At 36.5% G+C, this 16,503-nt stretch overlaps 1 protein-coding gene across 1 annotated transcript in view; it reads right to left on the bottom strand.

Moving 5' to 3' along the window:
- The window catches only part of GOLPH3 (golgi phosphoprotein 3), a 54,282-nt gene continuing 37,779 nt past the window's right edge, over positions 1 to 16,503 (bottom strand). Inside the window, exons 2-4 of the mRNA XM_072757130.1 lie at positions 16,172 to 16,303; positions 11,400 to 11,514; positions 1 to 1,922 (exon numbers count right to left, since the gene is read on the bottom strand). Of these exons, the coding sequence (XP_072613231.1) occupies positions 1,498 to 1,922; positions 11,400 to 11,514; positions 16,172 to 16,303 (672 nt within the window). The 3' untranslated portion in view covers positions 1 to 1,497. The remainder of the gene's footprint in view (positions 1,923 to 11,399; positions 11,515 to 16,171; positions 16,304 to 16,503) is intronic.

The raw sequence follows: 16,503 nt of genomic DNA, 5'->3' as shown, positions 1-16,503 counted from the left end.
TTCAGGCACTTTCAAGATCATAGTTTATTTATTACTTCAGATAAAAAGATAGTATACATATTAGGGAATCCCTTAAAATTCAATTCTAAAGTTATAACACCATCTAGTACTTTTGCATTGAATGTTAACCAAAAAAATCTCTAAACACCTGAAAGCCCCACTATTAACATGAACTATGGTAATAAAAAATTTGACATTTTAATTTGTTCAATATATAGTATTTACATTATGAAACCAATGCTGATACCATAAACAGTGATAAAGAAATAGTAAAAATAAACTTTAAAAAGCAAAGGTTTATATTCTTACAATGTGCTAATCATCATAATTGTATATAAAAATTAAAACATAGCAGAGCTTTCTGTTACAAAATTCTTAATCATCTGAGTTGTAGTCATTACTTGCTAACAATTTACATGCAACATCTGCTAAAATTGACATTTGATTTTTTTCCCCCAAGAAAGTGTAAGTAGATAAATGACATTTAAAAGCAGACATTAATTTACTTGTGGACAGAAAAAAAAAAAAAAAACTGTACTCAAGATTAGTACTGGTCACAAGCCTCTTCCCTACAGAAATGATAAAAAACAGTTAAGACCAAAAATAATTCCAAAAGGAGATGCATAGGCAAAGAGTACCATGAACGGCACAGCTCAAAAACTCTTGGGACCAAACACATCTTTTCTCTTTCCTTCAATGATGAGAGGTCTGTTTTGTCATCAAACAATATTGACGGAAGCAAGTGAGGGGCACCAGGTGTACAACTAATTAAATCTTGCAAAATACTAAGATGGAGGCAGGAGTGGCCAGAAGGGGCAATTTATATATAATTCAAACTATATACAGCATAACTGGAATGCAGCCCATCCCAAACTGGCTTTGTGAAACAATTGGACCTTTATGATTTAATAGTTAAAATTACAACAAGTGTAATAATACAATAGATTTACATGGGAAACAAAATCCAAGGGGCATTTTATATTATTTACTGTGTTGTTTCAATTTAAAAATAATTTTGCTAAGTATACATCTCAACTGAGGTCTATGTATAAAATGTCCTAATAGATACAGATATTTACCTTTGGTGAGTTAAAGGCCTTTTTGTGACTTCTGTCTGAATTGTAGGCAGAATGCTAGATGTACATGCACATGTGGGAAAAACTCAACCTGAGATAATCCAAAAGATGTGCATGTGAGGAGACTGGAGTTACTTTGAAAGTCAAAGCATACCAGAAACCCAAAACAGGTTAACAGTGAGAATGGCAACAAGGAATGGATTGCCAATATGGCAGTAAAACTTTTTTTTTTTTTTAACAGAAAGAGGAAGGCCTCTCGTACCAGCAGAATCCTGCATACATACAAAAAAGAAAAAGCCATCCACCATTTCCTAAAACAAAAGCCAATTATACTGTGGAAAATACAAATTGCAGAAAACCAGAAGTCAATAGAAGAAAAACTACTGGTTTACATGAGAGGAAGGGACTTCACTCTGAGCCGCTACTTGGTGAACGCTGCCACCACTGCCCACAGGACCTCGTTGGTGTTGGCCTTCAGACATTCCACCTCAGGGTCTAAGTCAAGGAGCTGCCGCACTCTCTTGGTGGCTAAATCGTACTGCTCGTCCAGAAGGGGGGCGAAAGCATTCTCCAGGACGTCGGAGGCGTGTGCCAGGTAAATGAGGGCCAGCAAGCGCTTGTCCATGCGGTGAGGGTCATTCACCCATTTGTCAAGAACAGCTTCCTGTACCTTCTTGATGAGGCGCTGCTTAATATTGTTGTTGGTGAGGGGATGTGTCGTCATGTCAAAAAGTAGGAAGTTCTGTTTCTCTGTGGTCAATACGCCCTTCTCTACCAGGTTTTTAGCTAACCGTTCCCGCACGTTTCTCAATTGATAATGCAATTTTAATGGATTCCAGGTCTCGCCTAAACAAAAGATTTCAGAAGTTAGAAATGATAGGTACTGTCTCTGCTTATTTTATAAAATGTACTATTAAACAATAGAACTTGGGTATTTTCCCGCCTTTAAAGAAATAGAAGAAAACCCAACTACTTTTCTTGCCAACTAAACCATGAGCCCTTGAGGGCCAAGTCTTCAGATTCTAACCACCTGGCACATTTTCAGGCACAACACTTAAAGAACCAACCTAAAAGCAGTCTTCAAACCAGTTACCCTAATGTGGAAATAAGCTAACTTAAATATATTTGGCCTCTCTTCAGCTGTTGTCAAAAAGCAGACATGGCAAAATGTTTCTATTAGAACACCAATGTGCAACATAACACAAAAGAAAAAAAGTTTCCTGATTAATATGCTATTCCAGAAACTGCTACATATGCCCAATCTACAAAGCTAGGAAAGCCTAGTTTAGACATGCTATTCTTTGATGACAAATAATATAAAGCTAACTCTAGAACGAAAAAACATTTTCACTATTTTAATCTTGTTGCCTATGCACATTTCCTTTCAAAACAGAAATATTTAAAATAAAAGCAAACAATTTTCACTAAGATAATTCTTTTCTCTACAGAAGACTGGAAGGAAACGTATCAAAATATTAACCTTGGTTTTCTCCGGGATTATGTGTGACAAATTTTCTTTTTTGTACTTTCTGTATTTTCCAAATGATCTCCAAGGAACATGTAACTATTTTTTTTAGTTAAAAAAAAATATATATGATAGCAATTCTCTAAAGTAGAACACATTAAAGATCAAACACAGGCACTTATATGCAACAGCTATAAGGCTGAATTTTATAATACTGAGAGAAAACAACTATATTGGTCTAACCACTAACTACAAGGGGCTATGAAATTTAAATCAATAAAAAAAATTCAGTTCTTCAGTTGTACTAGCCATGTGCCAAAAGGCTCAACAGCCATGTATGGCTAGTGTTTACTGACTGGACAGCATAGAAACAGAATACTGCCATCATCATAGAAAGTTCTAGTGAACAGTGCTACCTTGAAATATACTATTCAGTTGGCCATAAACAAGAGTATTTTACCATATGACTAAAGAATATGGCTATGGTAAGAGTAATCAGTCCTGGACTTATATAATTAGACTACTGATCTTACACAAATAGAAACCTGGATAAAGTATACGAAAATATATGAAACAACTGTTTTCTAATGCTAGTCAAAGGTAGTCCTAAGCTGTGACCCTTTAGTAAAACCTAAGTGAGCCACACTACTGCCCAAATTTACTATCTAAAAGCACATACCAGGCAGCAAAGCAGGAAAGGAGACCTCAAAAACAGAGTACAGGGATAATACTGTGTTTAAACAGGCAGAAACAAAATTTTTAATTCAAATTTTAAAATTTAAAAAGTACAGAGGACCAGAGTTCCAGAAAGCTAAGGCAGCTAAAATACAAAGGCAGAGTACTAGAAAAGAGGGAGCTATGCAGAACTAGAGCTCTAGAAATCTGTATGATGTTCTTTTGAGTATATCTGAAAACAAAGCCACACAAGTTAAGGTAAGTAACTCTGCAAGGCTAGGCAAAGAAAAACTACCTCAAAGCTGTAAGCTGAACAACTCTAAGGCTTCACTCGGGGCTGGGGCAAATTTGAGTGCCAAAGCAGACGGAGTGTAAAGCTCTCACTGACCACTCAGGGTATTCAGAAGGGACTCCAAAAGGATCACACCTTAGGAAGAGGCCTAAATTAGCCCTTGAGAAAAGACTGTTCCAGACCTGGCCTAATAAAGCTTAAAAACAGTGATCCACATGTAACTTAATTACCTACCAAAACAAATTTCAACACTCTTTAAAGAAAAACAGAATCCAACACTCAACAACACAGCACAATGTCCAACAACCAATAAAAATTATTAGCCCTGCAAAAATGTGACTCAAACCAAGGGGGGGAAACTTCAGCAACAATGAACCAAATCTGACATGACCCAGAAATGACAGGGGACAGAATTAGTAGACAAGAACTATAAAACAGCTATTATAAATATCTAAATAATTTAAAGGAAACCATAAATGCAATGAAGAGAAAATAAGAGCTGTTCTTTTAAAAGAATAAATGATCTGGAAGTGCCACTTTGCATTTTGTGATTCACTCCAAAAAACTAGGGATTTGAAAAAAACCTCAAATAATGAAGGATCGGTACCATGAATTATTAAATTAAAATCACCTCCTGCATTAAAAAAATTTTTTTTTAATTTTTATTTATTTGATAGTCACACAGAGAGAGAGAGGCAGAGACACAGGCAGAGGGAGAAGCAGGCTCCATGCACCGGGACCCCGACGTGGGACTCGATCCCGGGTCTCCAGGATCGCGCCCTGGGCCAAAGGCAGGCGCTAAACCGCTGCGCCACCCAGGGATCCCCAAAAATAATATTTTTCATAAAAACCCTAGCAAATCAGTTTCCACAAAAGAAAAACAATCATTGCATTCAATTTCCTTGGTAACCTTAAAAAAGGGAAGAAATATATTTGGGACCCTATTTTAAAACCTAACAGTATAAAAGAAAAATGTAACTCATTAAGAAATGAAATTCTATTTATTTCAATTTCTAGTGTTAAACAAGCCCATACCTATATTCAATGATAAGAAATTATTAAAAGTTACTTGATGAAGCATTATTACATAACTGGTTATAACAGGCAAGCTCTGGAGCCAGACTGGTTAGATCTGAATTCCAACTTGGTCATGTTCTAGCTGTGCGACCCTGGGCAAGGTTTCTTAACTTCTCCATTCCTCTGTTTCCTCATCTGTAAAGTCAAGATAACAACTCTACCCACCCCATCAGGTTATTATGAGGATTAAATGAGTTAAAGACAAATCAAGTTCTTAGAACAGAGCCTCATACGTAGTTAACACTCAACAAATGTTAGCTATTATTTATCCACGTACAGAATCAGCACTCTGATAGAATTTAATGTATTCACAATGGTCTAAAAAAATCAAATTAGGTACTAAGAATATGAACATAAGTTAAGACATTTCTAACTGAAAAAATTTTAAATCGGGTGAGGGAAACATTCATTAATATAATTAATTATCCTGGCAAGACTAAGATGTGTATGACCATAAAAACAGTATGAACAAGGAGCCCAAGGGAGTAAGAAATTATCTGGGTGATGTAAGGGGGCATTACTAGGCAAGTTACAGGAGAAAGAACTTTCAAGCCAAATCTCGAAATCCCACAGGATTCAACATCCTATGAAAGAAAGAGGAGAGGCACCTGGGTGGCTCAGTCACTTAAGTGTCTGCCTTTGGCTCAGGCCATGATCTCAGGGTCTTGGGATCAAGCCCAGAGTTGATCCCTGAATAAGCTCCCGACTCAGCAGGGAGTCTGTTTCTCCCTCTGCCCCTCCCCACCTTGCTCACTCTCGATAGATAAGATAGATAGATAGATAGATAGATAGATAGATAGATAGATAGATAGATGATAGATAGATGATAGATCGATCGATCAGGGAGGCGAGGGGAGAGGAGAGGGAGAAAAAAGAGAGAGGAGAAGGAGAGGAGGCCAGCAAGCCTCCATTACAGGCAAAAGAAACAAAGTGAATGGGCAGCAATTACTTGCAGAATTTAATGAGCCCTGGACACAGGTGCTACAATTTCCATTTTTTAAGTGTTGTACCAATCCACTATCTCCCCAACAAATACCTGTCTGCTGTACCTTTCACCAGTTTGGGGTTTGTGTTTTCTAATATCATTGGCACATGGTAGGAAGCCTACTACACTCAGCTAGAATTAGCTAGGTTGTGTTTTCTAACTGCCTTCTGACTTTTGGAAATTTAAGCAAACAAAATAACAGCATATTTATGTAAAAGCCCATAAAAATTATAGTTCAACTTTAAAATTAATTAATTATGCTTATAATAATTTGTCAATGATCAAAGAAGTACCTTTCCCTGGCAGCTCACTAGTCAAACAGAAGGGTATTCCATCCCTCAGAGAATATCTTGGCTATCTAGTTTCAAAAATGGGGTGGGGGTGGGGATTAACTTCTGAGAAATCCACAGTTAAACTTCTCTCTGCAGACCTAAAAACAAAATCCCTCTAATGCGGGTATATAATGTTTTTTTTCTCATGGGAAATCAATAGGATTAGCAATTTACAAACTTGCTCTTTATTGTACTAAAGTCATACTAAGGTTTATCCACACTGTATCTATAATTAAATCTTATTATATATTACAATCAATGAACAAGTAATGATTACAAAGTTCCTATGAGAAATTTCTCAATTCCAAAATATGCTAACCCACAATTTAGCGTTGCTACTAAAAATGAGAAGAGCCCAAACACAGGAGCACCTTCAAATAAGGCATTCCACTTACATCAGACCTTCTTATGGGCTAGTTTCTTCCCCAGAGGAAATAACAAAAAGGGGCTCAGATACCATCTCCCTTTGCAGCAACTCCCTCAAAAGGGGAAATCTCACCAGCTCACTCTAATACAAATGTTACTCAGACCTCCTCCGATACTTTTTTTTTTCATTTTTTTTTAACTTTTTTTTATTTATTTATGATAGGCACACAGTGAGAGAGAGAGAGAGGCAGAGACACAGGCAGAGGGAGAAGCAGGCTCCATGCACCGGGAGCCCGACGTGGGATTCAATCCCGGATCTCCAGGATCGCGCCCTGGGCCAAAGGCAGGCACCAAACCGCTGCGCCACCCAGGGATCCCTCCTCCGATACTTTAAAACATGAAGAAATATCATATGCGGAAGGCTGAAACGATGTGGGTAATATGCAGATGTTGTTTAATACTATTCTGGACACCCCCAAAAAAGGTACAATGAAATAACTGAGGGAGGGACGTCTAGGTGGCTCAGCGGTTGGGCGGCTGCCTTCGGCTCAGGTCGTGATCCCAGGATCTGGGATCCAGTCCCACATCGGGCTCCTGCGAAGAACCTGCTTCTCCCTCTGCCTGTGTCTCTCATGAATAAATAAATAAATCTTAAAAAAAAAAAAGAAAAGAAAAGAAATAACTGAAAGTGAAAGTGTATTAGCGTCCTGGCATTTGTTTTTGTTTTATTTTTTCTTTTTTTAAAGATTTTATTTATTTATTCATGAAAGACACACAGAGAGGCAGAGACACAGGCCAAGGGAGAAGCAGGCTCCATGCAGGAAGCCTGATGTGGGACTCAATCCCAGTACCCCAGGATCACGCCCTGAGCCAAAGGCAGACACTGAACTGCTGAGTCACCCAGGCGACTCGCTGTTTTTGTTTTAAAAAATAATAAATTAAGCTAAATCCAAAGAATAAAGTCACTCCTGAAATTAACATACTTAAGACTAGTATAAATTGGGATGGGAGTTAGACAGATGAATGAATATACAATAAAGGTTTAAACTATCACAGCTACCAAAGATTTAGCTGCTTCAATTTAAGCAGAGTATCAGATACCTTTTAAATATGTTGTAATAAATGCCTGATAACTTAAGTGTTCAAAACTCTAGATTGAAAGATGTTACTGTGATCCATATTGTTACTCCCCAGTTCCTAAATTATTCAAGATGTGAAAAGATTTTATAGTTATACAAGCAAATTAAAATGTATAGAAAGTATTTGTAGTTCACTTTTTTGTAAAGGAAATTGTGAGAAGTATTTGCAGAGAAGAAAAGGTTATTTATGTCCACTGCCCAACAATTACTTCAATGAAAATGACATACTGACAGGTACCTTAATAATCCTGCTGCAAAAAAACTTTGATATTCCTTGACATGTGTTACAAAACCAAAAGCAGCTTTGTTCATAAATCTGGCAGTCTAGTGACGCCTTGTGACCAAACTGATTAACTACATGTCAAAATTTAAGAAAGTCAAAAACTTATTAAAAACAGTAAGTAGTCCAAAAAAAAAAAAACCCAGTAAGAAGTAGTCTTTGCCTCAAATATATATTTGTTAATTTTTAAATTAGTGAGATATATAAATGCTTAAAATATATTGGTAGATTTAGCGTATAAATATATAGCGAGAAAAAATATATATATAGCGTAAATAATAGTAATATGAACCGCTGAGTACCCCCACCTCAAGTATACAAGAACCCTCTGTCAGATACTTTACGGAACCCTGTGCACCTTCTCTGCCTCAGAGGTAACCACCAGACCAACAAGCTCTTCTTCTGCACATAGACTCTAACGTCCTCTGTACATATCCCCCAATGATACAGCACAGTACCACACTTCTGACAACCGAGAAGCAATCCCAGACTTAGCTGCACGAAGTCAGACAGGTCCACCAGCTTTACCACTCCCTCTAGCCCCTCTGAACAAGAGCACATCCTTCTTTTGTCTCATTCTCACCCTTCAAAAAGACCTAAGCCAAGTTCTGCTTCCTCCTCCAACTACTAAAGCTTCCAAGGATTGATTTCTCTTTTCTCTGAGCTACTGCACTTTCAGAGAACCATATTGTTAAACTCTAATCTGTTATCAAATTATTACAAATACACAACTGTTCCCCAAATGGACTTTAAGATGCTTTCACAGTATGGGAGCACTTCGAGTTTCACAGCACCTGGGTCAGTATAGCTGCAGTAACTGGTATCTGAAACTCCTCATCACTTGGAAGCAACTTAAAATTCAACAAGCCAGCTGCAGAACTGAACATTTTTTAAAAAGTCAAAATGGTAAATGCTATGTTGTGTGTGTTTAAAAAAAAAAAAAAAAAAAATCAGCAAGCTACCAGTACTTTCAATAGGCAGAAAGGAGATGCTTTCTTAATTTAAAAGAAATGTACTTTTTTTTTTCCCCCTCTTTTCTCATTCTGGATTCCCTACTTTTAGCCGAAATTACAGGTCATTCCTATTATACATCAAGGACACATGACCAAGATGCCATAGGTGACATTCTAGCATTTATGGCCATCCTAAACTTCACATGATACTGCTTTTTGAAAACTGTTCTAAGTCTTAGCCTCAGTCTACCCAAATATGGACACACTGAATTGTGAATCCAAATGGACACACAGAATCATTTATTAAGAATGAAATAGCCTGTGATGGACTCCTAGCATGGGTGAGAAGTCCTAAGGCTTCTAAGGCTTTGGGGTTGCTTGTTTCCACAGCTTAACTTATTAGCTTATCCAGTATAAGGTACCATGAGATAACTTTTTATAAAGATTTTGTAAAACAAAATCTTAAGTATATTGAAATACTTCTAAGAAAATCTTATAGACTTCTGCCATCTTTCCACTCTTCAATCAGGTGAGAACAGCACAACAGCCCAACTTGGTTCAATCATTTATAGAATCCTAGACAAGTTACAGCCACCTTATATGCTGAGAGTTAATCTCCCTGCATGTCATACTTGCATTACATAGTCCTTGAGTACCATATGTGCAGGACAGATACATAAAATGGCAAAGGAAATCTGGTTGTCTAAGACAAATTAGTAAAACAAATCCCAAATGTGCCATTAGCATGTATGATGTAAGTTTATATAAAAAGACTGCTGATGAATGAAGGGTCTGAAAACATCTCCACGGTGCTAAACAGCACTAAAGTGGGTATCAATAACATTAACATTAATGCAGGACCCAACTACATTCCATAAAAGAACACCACTCTGACCTGCCTGCCAAAAAAATTAACTACAACTTTGAAAAACCTTCCTTTAGCCAGTTGAGACCTCAACTACAAATCCTAATTTGCACTACCAGAAGTGATAATGGGCCAACATGAGCATGACCCGAAGACTGCTTAGGTGATCTCCAGAGAAAATACAAAATGATCCATCAGGGCACCTGGCGCTCAGTCAGTCAAGGGTTTGCCTTCAGCTCAGGTCATGTTACTAGAGTGCCAGGGTGAAGCCCCGTATCAGGCTCCCTGCACAATAAGGAGTCTACTTCTCCCTCCCACTCTGTGCCACGCCCCACCCCCCAAGCTCATGTTCTCTCTCATTCACTCACTCTTTCTCAAATAAATAAAAAAAAATATTTCTAAAAAATGATCCCATCAGGGAACAGTAAGAATTTATTATCACTTCTATTTTTTCCTGAAAAAGTTTCTGCTAATACTTAACATATGGAGTTAATGTTAAGACCCTCACTGAGTCTCTGCTAAATGGCCATATGTCACCAAAAGGCTTAATTAAGTGTAAGGCTAACCCAAAGAGGGTTGACAACATGCTGGGCAATGCGACATATAGTGATGGTAGGTGCTAAGCAAGAATTTAGTTTAAACCAAACAAATCCTGATCACATAGGCAAAGTAATCTTGAAAGACTCCTGCAAAAGAAATTGTAATTGAACGTAATACCAATATCACAAGCACCAATGGGGAATAGGGGTTGAGTTCAAGTTTCTCTTACTCAATAAAGTAAAAAGAATCTTTATTAGAAGATCTACAAGAGGAAGGCCAAAAGAAAAAACAAATTCACAAAGTTAATCAAAACTACCTTGTGAATAAGTCTGTTTCCTATCAGTAAGAAGAATGAACGAACACTGCCAGAAGTGTGAAGTGCCCACTATTGCCTTTTAGCTAAGAATGGAGTATGTGTATCCAATTTTTAAGTAAACAAAGATGCAAAACTCAAAATCTTTTACTGAGAGAACATTCTTACGATAGGATTATTTTTAGAAAGTTAAGAAAAAAAAAAAAACTGTAAGTGAAAAAAATGACATTAGTTACCAATCTAACAAAATCCAAATGCTCTTAAAAGTTAAAGAGTAATATGCTTGAACATGAAATAATACCTGTATGCAGAAGTGATGTTTTATGTAATGGTAAAGAGGAACAGCAAGAGAATTTATGACTGATACTCAAAGCTCTCTTACCTAGATTAGGCAAATACACAACTAACTTTAATGTAAATGCAGTAGTCACCAGGGCTGTCAACCAAGTATTTCAGGTTCTCTTCCTAGGCTGCACTGTCCTGTCTCCTTAAAGTTAGGGAAGGCCATGTGACCTGCTCTGACCAACAAAACCAGAACCACACATCCTTTATGAAAGCAAAATGACAAGCCTGAGTGATTGGCTATGCTATTCTTCCTTTATGACAGTGACAGCCAGCGCTCCAGATGGCGGCAGCTCTTCTGCCTGCCTAGCTACCCAAGTGAGATGAGGTAGCCTGTGACTACGTATAACATGAGTAAGAAATCATCTGTTAGAAGCCACTGAGGTTTGAGGGTTGGTTGTTAGCACAGCTGAACTTAGTCTACCCAGTGCAAGGTAGCTTGAGGTAATTTTGATAAAGAATGGTAGAAGTCCTAAGGAAGAATATTATGTTTTACTCAACATCTAACTGCTCAGTCTTGTTAAAAGGGGGTGAAATTTTTAAAACCACTAGTTTCTCCATTTGGTGACTAATAACTTTCAAGTCTGCTTAAATAAACAAGCTTTTGGCCATTTTGTGTAAGTTCCTCTCAAAAGGATTTTAAACTTTTACAAGTCTTTTAAACAGAATTCAGCTTTTAGTTTATACACAAAAGCTTACCACTAAGTAATTCAATCCAGTTCTGGACCGTTTCTGGAGGTTGAGTCTCCTTAACATGCTTTAGAGCTTCATCAAGAAGAACATCCCCTGTTGGAGCATCTGACTTACAGATCACCTAAAATGTAAGCAATAAGAATGAAATGATTCACTAATTCATTCTTCTGACTTCATCTCTTTAAATGAAAAACTTAAACAATTATACAAATAGTTCAATTCATTACACTTAAAGCCCCTAGTGTCAAGGTTCAGATTTTAAATTCTCTATTAAGAAATACAACATTAAAAAAAAAAAAGAAAGGGATCCCTGGGTGGCGCAGTGGTTTAGCGCCTGCCTTTGGCCCAGGGCGCGATCCTGGAGACCCGGGATTGAGTCCCACGTCGGGCTCCTGGTGCATGGAGCCTGCTTCTCCCTCTGCCTATGACTCTGCCTCTCTCTCTCTCTGTGACTATCATAAAAAAAAAAAAAAAAAAAAAAAAAAAAAGAAAAGAAATCCAATATTTAACCTAACCAGATTTGGCACAATAATGAATGAAAATAAAGTTCCTGTGCAAGAATTAGTAAAGCAAAAGGCTAGAACAGTTTTTACTCACTGTTAATTCTTTTCATTGCTAACTTTGGGCTATTTAATCAAGAAACTCATTTTTTTAAACATTTATTACTTACAAAAACAAAATTATATACAATTATATAGTCAATTCAATATATGATAAAGGTGGCATTTTCCAGCAGTGGAGAAATGAATTTTTCAATAGGTATTACTGAAACAACTGGCTAACCAATTAGAATTAAAAATTAAATAAGACTTGGCTCCTCAAAGCTTATACCACAATGAAAAACAAAAATTTAAATATTAAATATAATTTGGGGGTGAAAAATTTTTTTCAAAATGTGACAACTAGCAAAAACCTTGAAAATACCAAAAGGTTTGGTAACAAAATTTTTAAACACTACAAAACTTTTTAAAGCTAAGACAGGTACAGAATCCATCTAACAGTGGAAAAATACAAAGGAAAAATACAGAGGTGGGAAATGAGGGAAGAAAATGTCATATACTGCTTTAGCCAAGTATTAAATTTCTGCAGCCTTCACTGGGTTCTTGGCTAAGCAACAAATTTCTAGTTGAAATTCCGTAATATCAAACTTTAATCTGTTACATTAACTTTATGTTAGCTATTAAAATGTCATAAAATTTAATAATATTTTTTAAATGCAGCAGTTCTCCCTTAAACTTGTCCTCAACATGTATCCTTCATATTTCTGCTCAATCTTCTGAAAGGCTAAAAAATATACAACGATATGTCTCTGAGAAAGCGTGACCCAACAGAAATATAATTAGAACAAAAATGCAAGCCACAAATCTCTTTTTAAATATTTGCAGTTACATTAAAAAGGAAAAGAAATGAGTGGAATTAATTTTCAGATATTTAACCCACTATTAGCCAAAATATTAACATGTAATATTTTTAAGTTGAGATATTCTACATTCTTTTTCCATTTAAAAATTTCCAATTTTTAAATTTTTTAAAATCCAGTGTGTTTTTACTTACATGTCTCAATCTCACTTGCCACATTTCAAGTGTCTAGCTCACAGACACATGGGGCTAGTGGCTATGGTGTTGGCAGATATACAACATTTTCATCATCACAGAAAGTTCTATTGGATGGTACTACTCTGGACCATGCTTTTACTAAGCGGTCAGAGAGAGCAAGAAAAAAGGAGAAACTTCGCAGAAAAAAGTTGTTTGCTTATATAATGTGGACACGCCACCTGTTCTGACCTCCCACTTACTCCTTAAATTCACTGCAATCTGGCCTCAACATCCACCTCAGACCCACTTGGAGACACATGTTGTATCCGGTCACAATAACCTGGGTATAGGCAGATCTTTCTTATGAAATTCTGTCCCCTCCATCTCTCGCAGATGGACTACTCTTCTCCATCACCTCTTCAATTATTATCTTTATCTCTCACTCGGATTAAGTTTCCTAACTAACTAGTTTCCCCAAACTAGTTGTAGCCCTTTTCAATCCATTCTCACTTATCTTTCTAAAGAGCAAATCTTATCATGATCTCTCACGGTTTCTGCTTAAAACTCTTCAATGCCTCAGAGTAGCTCTAAAGCCCTTAATAAAATTCAGCAATGTGTGGCCCACTAGTAAATATGCCCTTCCCACACCTTTAATTTCTATTTAGTGTATTTCATCTTAGAGTGGCACCTCATTCTTAAATATGAACAGTTAACCAAGAATGACAAGACACTGAAAGAAAACCTTCAATACCAAAGAAACCAAGATAGAAAATAACTTGAAGAAACAGATAAAAGAAATTTTCAAAAGAACCATAATATTATTAGAAATTTAAAAAGAAAATTACATCCATGAAACAAGAGGTCATGATTAAAAAAAAAAGGCTCCTGGAAATCAAAAATATTAGAACCACACAGAAAATTCAAGAGAGGGCTTCAAAAAAAAAAAAAAAAAGAGAGAGAGAGAGAGAGGCCAAGAGAATGCCAATTATATCTTAATAAAGCTAGGAAATTAAGAAACAGAAAGAAAAAAAGGACTAGTCAAGAGTCCATATCAAACAGAGTTCTAGAAAATAGAGCAAAGAAGAAAAAAGAAAACTTTCTAAAACCAAAACTAAATATTTCTATACTCAAAGAGTCCATGCATAATGAATTTTAATATATGTGCTGCCAAAGTGAGCACAACATAATGAATTTTAAAAGATCCACATCAAGGTATACAACTTCAGAACACGAGGGACAAACAGAAGATCTGAAATGCTTCCAGACAGGCAAACAGGTATCGCACAAAGAATGAAAATCAAAAGGGCACCAGACATTAACAGCAACTCTGTATACTAGAGGACAATGGGGAAATAACTTCAAACTTCCGTGGGAAAATAATTGAAATCTAACATTCTATTCCCAAACTGTCAAATAAAAATGAGGTAAAGAAATTTTCAAGCACACAAAGTCTCAAAACATTTTCCTCCCACAAGGATGAAAAAAATATTAGATCCAGAAAACAGAGAGTTAAAATAAAATGTGACAGGAAGTCCCAATAGAACCAAACCATAACCAGTCCAGACTGGAGCACAAGGTAAATTCTAATGTAGTTACCTTATGTATTTGGACATTTGAAAACTAATAATGCTAGTTTTTCTCTGAGGGAGCATGTAAGAAAAAAAAAAAAAAAGTACATAGAAAAGATTTTTTTTTTTTTTAAAGAAAAATTTTAAAACTATAAAAAAATGAGGAACATCTGGGAAGCTCAGTTGGTTAAGCATCTGCCTTCCGTCAGGGTCCTAGAATCGAGCCCCATTGTCAGGCTTTCTGGTCAGCAGGGAGCCTGCTTCTCCCTCACCCTGCCTGCTGCTCCCCCTGCTTTTGCTGTCAAACAAATAAAATCTTTAAAGAAAAAAATTGAGGGATACCTGGGTGGCCCTTCAATGTCTGCCTTCAGTTCAGGTCATGATCCCGGAGTCCTGGAATACAGCCCCGCTTGGCTCTCTGCTCAGTAAGGAAGAACCTGCTTCTCCCTCTCCCTCTGTCCGTCTCCCCCCACCCCCCATTGTTTGTGCTCTCTAGCTCTCTCCTTCTAATAAATAAAATCTTTTTTTTGTTTTAAAGGAAAATATCATAGGATATAACCAAACTCTACAGGATTTATATAATAATATAAAACAATCGTATGGTTTTACAAAAAATTATGACATAACTCTATTAGGAATGTTGGGGATGGAGGTAAGTGGTAAGAAAGACAAATATTCAACTTTTTTTTCCCTCATCTTTTCTAATAGAAAAGTAAAAAGCATTTCAAACTGATTTATCAAGAGATGGGAGGGTTGCCTGGCTGGCTCAGTGGGTAGAGCATGTGACTCTTGATCTTGGGATTGTGAGTTCAAGTCACATGCTGGATATAAAGATTACTTAAAAATAAAATCTTTTAAAAAAGTGAGAGATGGCAGTATAAGCTCATTTACAAATATGGACATAATATGGACATAAATGCCAAAAGAAATAACTAAGAGAACTAATAAAAGCAAGTTGAAAAGTCAACCCCAAGAGGTGTCATGTCCTAACCCCTGGAACCTAATCCCTAGTAAATCTTTATAGATGAGATAACATTAAATTAGATATGGAGATGTTGGGGCACTTGGGTAGCTCAGTCAGTTAAGCATCTGCCTTTGGCTCAAGTCATGATCCCAGGGTCCTGGGATCGAGCCCCACGTCAGGCTCCCTGCTCAATAGGAAGTCTGCTTTTCCCTCTGCTCTTTCCCCCTGCTCGTGATCTCTTTTTCATTCTCTCAAATAAAATCTTCCCCCCAAAATTCTAAAAACTAGCCAAAAATAACTATTTACACAGTCCTACACAGTAGTGAAGGCAGAGATGTAAAAAGTACTCATATTCTGCTAAAAAGCCCAACAGCCTATGGATAGTTAACTTGCATGGTAACATTTTTGAGTTTTAAAACAAAGTTAAGTAGAGTCTTTCCAAAGTGTGGCTTTAAGAAGCAGCAATGAAGTTTGGAGTCTTTCTGAATATGTAAGATGTAGTGGCCAGTGAGCCTCACAATGAATTATATTAGTCATTATGTACAAAGAACCAAGAAACCAATGCAAAAAACACATAGAAACATGACTTCCAATAAAGTCTTAACTTTAAAATCAACCTCCTCTTTACTTCTTTAAATCTGTTAATAGAAACTTTCGTTTTTAGGTAGCAAACTCTTTAAAAGGGAGATGTTATTTAGCATTCTTCTTACCTTTCTTGTTAACAGACTCTTACGTCTCATTCCACAAGCCTCTAGTTGTAACCTTCCTCTCAGTGCTAATTCAATTAACATACAGCCACGTAATCCAGATGATATACAGTCATTCCAAAATGATGTGTAACCCTAGTTTAAAAAAAAAGGGAGGGAAAGAAAACAAAATAGTTAATTTACTTTGAATTCAGATTCAAAAAAAATAGAAATAGCCTAAGCCCAAGTTATTTTTGGTGCCTTATGTCTTTTCATAATTTGTAATTTTAAATAAAGTACTAAAAATTACAATTATTATAATCTAGATTAATCTAGATTTTTCAGGTGTTTGTCTT

This window comes from Vulpes vulpes, chromosome 4 (assembly GCF_048418805.1).
Source record: "Vulpes vulpes isolate BD-2025 chromosome 4, VulVul3, whole genome shotgun sequence".
NCBI lineage: Eukaryota > Metazoa > Chordata > Mammalia > Carnivora > Canidae > Vulpes > Vulpes vulpes.
This window is presented reverse-complemented; position numbering and strand designations above follow the sequence as displayed.